The sequence below is a fragment of the Nicotiana tabacum genome, chromosome 1 (assembly GCF_000715075.1).
Source record: "Nicotiana tabacum cultivar K326 chromosome 1, ASM71507v2, whole genome shotgun sequence".
In the NCBI taxonomy this organism is placed as follows: Eukaryota; Viridiplantae; Streptophyta; class Magnoliopsida; order Solanales; family Solanaceae; genus Nicotiana; species Nicotiana tabacum.
Window position 1 is genome coordinate 56474968 of NC_134080.1, and position 8480 is coordinate 56483447.

Consider the following 8480-nt stretch of genomic DNA (forward strand, 5'->3'; position numbering starts at 1 on the left):
TCGCCTTGCTTGGTTACTATACAGAAATTACTAATGCATTCTTGTTAATTCTAATTCCATAATAATATAAGCGTTAGATTAGCTTGAATAGGCGAGTTGTACTTCATGAGAAGGCTACGAGCAATATTAACCCCGTCAACCAATAAACCGGATAAATTAATTAGACGATTTAAATGAAAAACTCAAGGAGATTGTTAGCTAATCCGTAGCTCTAGAATATTCACTCACATTGAATTCGTCTCTATATTCGCCAACTTGTTTTCTTTAATCTCTTAATTTGTTACCCTAGATTAATTTTAGTTAAATATTCATACGTTAGGATTATAAATTAATTATTTAGTTTAATTTAGTTGATAGTTAATCACAAGTCCCTATGGCTACGATATCTGGATTTACAGTCCTATATTACTTGTCGACCACGTATACTTGCGTGTGCGTTTGGGAGCAACAATATGTAAGGGAGGACTTGGCAGTGACTTCATACTTATTCTTGATAGTTCCTTCAATGAACTCCTTCAGTTGATCGATGAGAATCATCCCTTCAAATGAGACAGGGATAGTCTTAGCGGATGTTACTCGTCTTGGGGAAGAATCAATCTCTGGAACTTCTGGGAGCTTGCCAGGTGCATGAGTGGATTCTTTTTCCATCAAGATTCCCACCCTGTCTGTTAGCTTGTCAATTCTAGCATCTTGATTTTGCATGCACTTGGTCAAGCCATCGATTGCTTCCGTTAAGTTTGTCAACTGCTCTTCCACAGATGAAGTATTTGTCACCATTGCTTGCATGATTGTTGTGGATGATAGGGGGTAGCATGGATTGTCACACAAATTGATTCTCGAATGGCTCACGCTATGCGGTGTAAGTGGGAAGGATCCATCACTTGAAGCATCATCATCTTCCTTCACAATAGAGTTCTTGGATTCAGAGAGGTCAAGCAGAGCAAGAGTTTTCTTGATCTTTTCAGCAACATCGCTTCCTCCTTCATGTGCGTTTGTGGAAGATCTTGCTCCTTTTGAGGATGAAGATCTGAAAACAGGGGTTGATGCGGACAACGCTTGAAGTGCTTGTTGTCTTAAAGAGCTTGCTTTGCTCCTCGTAACTGGTCCAAAGCTTCCGAAAGTAACATCGAGAATCCTTTCCACATCAGCATAGAACCTGGAGTTAGCAGCCTTGGTGGAAGTTGATCCGGGGTTGATTTTCTTTGAAACCATTTTGATGTTCTTAAACTTTGGTGATTGAAAAGTTGAGATGAGAGGTAGAGATGGTCCCACTAGGTGTGCCAGAATTTGTAGATAATAAATTTGCGTCAAGAAAATAAAATCAAGACTGAAAATATTGCAACAATCGTAGTATTTGATTTCAAATATTATGAGGATACAATCTCTATGAATCCTCTGATTCTTCTTTTCAATAGTAAATAAATTCAAGGGCCTTTGAGCTTAATCTTGAATATGTAGTTGTTGCCACGAACGATGATCTTGTTCTTGAGCTTTAACTTGATTGCTTGAACTTGACCTTGATTTGTTCTTCGATCTTGAGCTTGAACTTGATATGTTCTTCGTTCTTGAGCTTGAACTTGATTGCTTGAAGCTTGAAACTTGTAGAAGAATTTGCAGTGTTTGATCCACGAGCTCTTTCTTTCTTCTTGTTATAACTTATGTTGTCTTTTCTGGGTTATGAAAACCCCTATTTATAGTTGGGGGGGAGGGGGAGAGTTATGATAAAAACAAACTCTTTTCGACCAATCAAATTGAAGTGTGACAAGACCGCATTTGATTGGTCAGAACATGTCACTCGCACACGTGGCGCGATTTTATTGGCCTTTTAATGTGACTTGGCATGCCTTGTCATTTTGACACGTGGCATAATCCTATTGGCTCTTCCGTTTGACTTGGCGTGCCACGTCATTTGACACGTGGCACCAAACTGGGCCTCTAGAAAGATGGCATCTTGGGCTTAACGAAGTGGGTCATCACTTGTAGCCCAATTAAATGGGTCAGTCACAATAGATTAAGACTTATTTATTTAATCCACATATATTGGATTTATAATCCAATTATATTAGCCCAATAAATTTATTTGAACTAATATATCTTGAATTTAAAAATATAGTCTAAATAATTTTATGAATTTAAATCCAATAAAATTTAGATGCCTACAATTCATATTCAAATATCTGAATTTCATACTCATATATATATGAAGTTCACACCCAAATAATTAAAGTTTATATCCAAATGGCCAAAGTTTATACTAAATGTCTGAAGTTTACAATCAAGCTAGTTGATCCATAACAACCAAAAAAGATGAGAGACAAAGTTCCCAGCTTTGCTTCAAAATTACAAAGAAAAGCACCACCAATGCCCAAGAAAACACACTACACATACACAGTTAGACATAGGGTTTCAAAGTATTGCTGTATTAAATTGTACCTGCCAAATTACATTTACCCGTGAATGCATGTTCATATGTTTGCTCAATTAAAACACAAAGGCAGTTCCTTCTTCCTTCGTCGATCTTGAATTGCCTTTGAACTCTTTCATTCTTCACAACTTTTCTATCCCTTATCTTGCAATTTTTTAATTCAATCACCCTTTGCAAGTTGTGTATATCGCCAGTTGCACGTTAATACTGAACCCAAGATTTTTCATAATTTATTCTTTCTTTCTTATTTCATTAGCACACGTAAATTTAAAATTATCATTGACAGACAAGTTTAAATATGAATTGCATAAAACGTCGAGAAATTTGTGATATTGTATTTTATAATTTTATTTTCGATTAATATATTAAATTATATTTTTTTTAAAATAAAAAAGAACTGAATAATCAACACTCCTAATTCTTTTTTACTTAAAAAAATTCTACCTCTTTTCTTCCTTCAACCGTGATAAATAAAATCAAATTCTTTTTTGATTTTTGTTTGGTTGAACATAAAATTTCTCTAATAGCCTGTTTGGCCAAGTCTTTAGAGGAAAAAAAGTGCTTTTGAGTAGAAGCAGAATCATTTTTGGAGAAACAAAAAAAAGTAGCTTCTCTCCAAAAATACTTTTTTGAAAAGCATTTTTGAGAAAAATATATTTAAAAATAGTTTTAAAAGCTTGGTTAAATATTAATTGCTGCTCAAAAGTGCTTTTCAAATAAGTTAGCCAAACACGAATTAGGAGCCTGTTTGGATGGGCTTAAAAGCTGGTTTGAGGTGTTTGGCAAACTTAAAATCTGCTTAAAGGTCAAATGCTTTTAAGCCAAAAGATCCAAATTAAGCCAAAAGTGATAAGTTGGTAATCCCAACTTTTTTTTTCTAGCTTAAAAGCCATCTCTCTTTGACCGAGTATTTTACATTGTTATCCCTGATACTTATGTATAATTTCCAAAATACCCAATCATTTCTTTTTCTCCTTTCCTCCGCCATTTTCAATCTCTGCCTTCCAAATTCCATAATCTTTTCTTTTTCTCCTTTCCTTTGCCATTTCCAATTTGTGCCTTCCAAATTCCATCACTGTCGAACTCTTTGTTTTGTTTTAGTTTCTTTTTTGGTTCCAACATTTTTTTTTTAAAAAGATTATTGTTGAATCCCTCATTTTTTTAAATTATTGAAACTATATTCTAAATTAAAATTTTCAATGAGTCTACATGTTAACAAAGAATTTGAAGCTATGAGACGAAAAAATATATTTTGGTGAAATAATAGATTATTGCATGTTATTTAAATAAATAATTTATATTTAGGCAATCAGTTTATATTGAAAATGAAATAAATTATAATTTTTTTGTATATGTATTAATTTAGAATAAAATATTATCATAAGCATTTTCTTTATAGTGTTAATAACTTTAAGTATATTTCAGTCATTTTACAGAAACAAGTGTTTACCAACATTTATTTACCAAATACTTCAATAACTTTTTTTAAGTTTCAGCACTTTTATCCAAACACTTAATTGTTTATTTATAAAATAAGTTTCATCACTTAAAAAGTACTTTTAAGCACTTATACTTAAAAGCCACTTTTTTTTAAGCCAATTCACGCGAGCTCTGATTCTCACAAAAGTTACTTGTAAGATTGGAGCTTTTAACGCTAAAGAAATTGCCACGTTAGTGAGTGGCCTATAAAACCGACCGCCTCAAACTATAACCGACCCGACGGAGCAAATATAGAGCATTTGCTGTTTTTCGCTCTCTCGTCGTTCATCGGATATTCGAATCGGAAACAAAAAATGGCTTTGCTGGCTCGAAATGCACACCGGCTAACACAAACGACGCCGTTTTATCAACGTTCAATCCACACGACTCTTCCGGCGCTCTCTCAGCAATCCTCTTCCTCCACTCCGGCCACGTACGCTCGCGCACCTCCGCCGTCCACGTCATCTCCGGCGGGGATATCGAAGACGGCTGAGTATGTGATCTCTAAGGTCGACGATCTGATGAACTGGGCTCGTCGTGGTTCCATTTGGCCCATGACATTTGGGCTGGCTTGCTGTGCCGTTGAAATGATGCATGCTGGAGCTGCTCGTTATGATTTTGACCGATTCGGTGTTATCTTCAGGCCTAGCCCTAGACAATCTGATTGCATGATTGTTGCTGGCACGCTTACCAATAAGATGGCACCTGCTCTTCGCAAGTATGCCCTGCAGTAACCCTATTTTTTCGATTTCATGGATTTTTCCTATACTATGTAGGCATTTCAATGCTTTTATTTAGATTTATTCCATTTGTTGTCTGATGTACTTTTTATGTGGATATAGCGATCTTAGTTATGATATTGTAATATTTATAACATAATTAACCAGATAGCTGACGAGCAATGGGAGTATAAAATGCACAGGAAAATGTAAAAATTTAGAAAAACTTAAGCTGTTATTTGTAGAGGTGGGTAATAAAAGGATATAGGGATGAAAGCTAAATAGAGTGTAGGAGCAGCGTAGCCAAATTTTATTTACGAAAAGATCTGCTATGTGTTATAAAATGCAGTTCATTAGGGGTGGCCTACTTCTGCATTATGCTTTTAGGATGATGGAAGGAACCACATTTAAATAACATTAGGGGTTGCTTGTAAAAAGAAATAATGTGTGTGTGTGTGAAAAGATGTATCTAAGGACTTGTTTTATAAATGTTAAAGACACAAAGGAGCATTAGAATTGTTGGGATGCATCTTTTAATATGTTATTATCTGGTGGTTCATCAATTGTCACACTGAAAATCATGATTAGTTGAGCGGTGAAACGTAGAGTTAGTGAACACTGTGGTAACTGATGGCAGGGCAACCAATTTGCAGTTTGTAAGGATTAGAAGAATTGGAGTGTAACCATGGACAAGCATTTGCTCATGATACTATATCTTAAATATTGTTTTCTTGTATGATGGTTATAATGTGCTCGCTATTGATATTGATTTATCCATTCAAAAAAAAAGGTGCTCACTATTGATATATGTTGGATGAAACAAACAAACAACATACCCAGTATTATTCCATAACGTGGGGTCTGGGGAGGGTAGTGTGTACGTAGACCTTACCCCTACCTTGTGAGGATAAAGAGGTTGTTTTTAATAGACCCGCGGCTCAAGAAAGCATAAGCACCGCATTAATAAAAATATAGACAAGAAGGGACAGTACCAAAAAGCCATACAAAAGCAGAATAAAAACAACAAGATAGTAAGGTGATCAACAATGAAAAAAAACAATGCTTAGTCATAAAAACTACTACCAACAGAAAGCAAGACTGCATGCCAATACTAATGTTATGAACACTTTAGACTACCTACTCTACTACCCTAATCCTCGACCTCCATACCTTCCTACCAAGGGTCAAGTCCTTGGTCAGCTGAAGTTGCGCCATGTCTTGCCTAATCACCTCTCACCACCTCTTCTTAAGCCTACCTCTACCTCTCCGTAGGCCCTCCAATGTCAACCTCTCACACCTCCTCACCGGGGTGTCTGTGCTCCTCCTCACATGACCAAACCACCTAAGTCGCGCTTCCCGCAACTTGTCCTCATTTACCGAGTTTTGAAACCATGCACCACTAGCCCTCGAGGATTTCTCGGTTATCAATAAATAGATGTTACATTTATTTAATTTTGTCCGGAAGTGCTTAGGTTTTATTGTTACATGTTATATTGGTCTGTGTATTTTGTAAATTTTCATTGAGGGGTTTCTCTTTTCCATTTCATTTCTCTCTACCAGTTGTTTTGAATTGCTTTAGAGTTCCAGTGGTTGGACGATTTGCTAAAACTTTTGCCAAACATCTAGATAACCATGAAGTCAAGCTGCATGTCTCAACGCTATCATGCATTTGCCTGAAGGTCAATCCGCAGATCACTATGGGGTCGTTCTTAAATGAATATGAGTATGAAATTTTCTGATTAATGTTTCGAAAATAGAAACTTAAGGGGATGAATATATAGGAGGGTATGGTTCCCTTGCTAATATTAAACTCTCTTTGAAATTTGAACAGTGAAAGATGATCAAATATTAGAGCTTATTTGAATTATGTGGACATAGGTTCAATGTGATCTTTCGCATATGCATTGTTGCATCTTCCTAGGTCAGGCAGTAGGCAAAGAAAGAGCAACATTGATGAGGGAAAAAACACAGTAATCTCTTTTCTATCTTCTTAGATGTGCCTCTCTAAATTTTTAGGTATGCCCTAAGCCTCCTGAGATAGGGAAGTCACTTTTTCTTTATATCCTTGAACACTACCCGGTGGTAAATTTATCTTACCCCATCAATAGAAAAGATAATTGTGCCCATATACATAAAAAGATGACAGCAGTGAAATGCCAATCCTCGGGCTTTATTTGTTAAGTCCCTAAAAATTGCTTTTGATTTGTGTTTAAGAATCTGTGCAAATTAAAGTATAGAAGTAAATCTGTCTAGCACTTGATTTTAACAATCGCTGGTGGTTCAGGATTTTTTTCCCGAGAATTTTATCCGATGTAATCAGAGGTTTCTGTTTGTTGTGACAGCTCTTCATATATCTGAATTTGAATATCTGACACTAGAACATAAGAATCTGGGGCTTACCTCTTTGGACCTTCCAGTGCTGGACCAACTAGGTGTGATGGTAGAGTTGAACTGAAGGTTATTGCTTGAAAAAATTGCACGACTATTCGAAGAACTTATGCAGTGTAACTATAACAGTATCCGATGGGGATGAACCTGATGGCCGATATAAGGTTTAGGAAAACCCAAATGAAACTGACGCTGTCTGTTCTTTAGCAACTAAGCCTGATTCTTCCGAGCAAGGGGAAAAAAAGATTCTGCCGATGCTCATTTTCTGTTTGCTTACATCCTTTTATCTCCTCCAATACAACACATTAGACTTGTTGACTTTTCCTCAGAACATGCCTGATATCTTTTATTTTTGCTTTGTTGGTACTTTTTGCAATGCATGTAGAGTCACAATCTACATCAGACATATCTTTATAATTTTAGCATGTTCTTGAGGGAATCTTGTCAACCTTCTAGAATAATTTGGTCTCTGTTCAGTATTTGTCTAGTTGCATTACCTCCTTTCCACCCATAAAATAGCAGTGAAAAGAGGATAATTGATTCTCTGGTGATTTATTTGTTAAGATGCAAAGTGATTTAATTGTGCTTTGCGCTACCTTTTGTCTTAAGAAGTCTAATCTGAAGGTACAATTGCAATTTTATTGCAGGGTCTATGATCAAATGCCTGAGCCAAGGTGGGTTATTTCGATGGGAAGCTGTGCAAATGGTGGAGGATACTACCATTACTCATACTCCGTTGTGCGAGGCTGCGACAGGATCGTGCCAGTTGACATTTATGTTCCAGGATGCCCACCAACTGCCGAGGCCCTCCTTTATGGAGTTCTCCAACTGCAGAAGAAGATCAATAGGCGCAAGGATTTCCTGATGTGGTGGACCAAATAAGAGCAGTTATATTTCCGTTTTCTTGGCTATTCTCCTGTGGAAATAAACACTTGGCCAAGCGCCATGCGAGGGGAGAGATCTTCTATGAACTGTCATTTTATCATATCTTGAACCTTTTGTATTTGTTTTGTCTGCTGACATTTAGTGTGGTATTGTGCAAGCTGTCCCCGATTTGTTTGGGAATCAGCTTAAATGAAAGTGCGATATTGTTATTTCATAGAGAATGTGCGTGCTGTGTTGGATTATATTATTTATATCAAAGCCAAGACATTGGACTACACCAACCGTACTTTCCCCCACGCACATTCTTCCCGCAGCTAGTAACTGGCTATATGCATTTATAAGTCTTTAGATTAGAGATTGGGCGGTTGAAGAATATAGTAAAGAGTGGAGCTTCTAATGTACGAATCTAACTACAGCAATCAGCATTAAGACATGTAGTGCGAGTATATTTTGTTTCAGCTTTAATAGACTGAATTACTTGTCACTACGTGTTTATGGGTTGTAGCGGATTGTCTGGCAAGTTGAATCGAAGCTATTGTTACTAAAAATTAAAAAACAAACGAAAGAAAGCTGAAATCTCTTTT

At 36.4% G+C, this 8480-nt stretch overlaps 1 protein-coding gene across 1 annotated transcript; it reads left to right on the forward strand.

The window, feature by feature from the left end:
• Positions 1-4095: 4095 nt before the first annotated feature.
• LOC107774457 (NADH dehydrogenase [ubiquinone] iron-sulfur protein 7, mitochondrial-like) lies at positions 4096-8171 on the forward strand. The gene is made up of 2 exons (XM_016593981.2): positions 4096-4622; positions 7659-8171. Exons 1-2 carry the CDS (start codon positions 4219-4221, stop codon positions 7891-7893), a joined length of 639 nt encoding a protein of 212 aa, XP_016449467.1. The 5' UTR covers positions 4096-4218; the 3' UTR covers positions 7894-8171.
• The last annotated feature ends 309 nt before the right edge of the window (positions 8172-8480 follow it).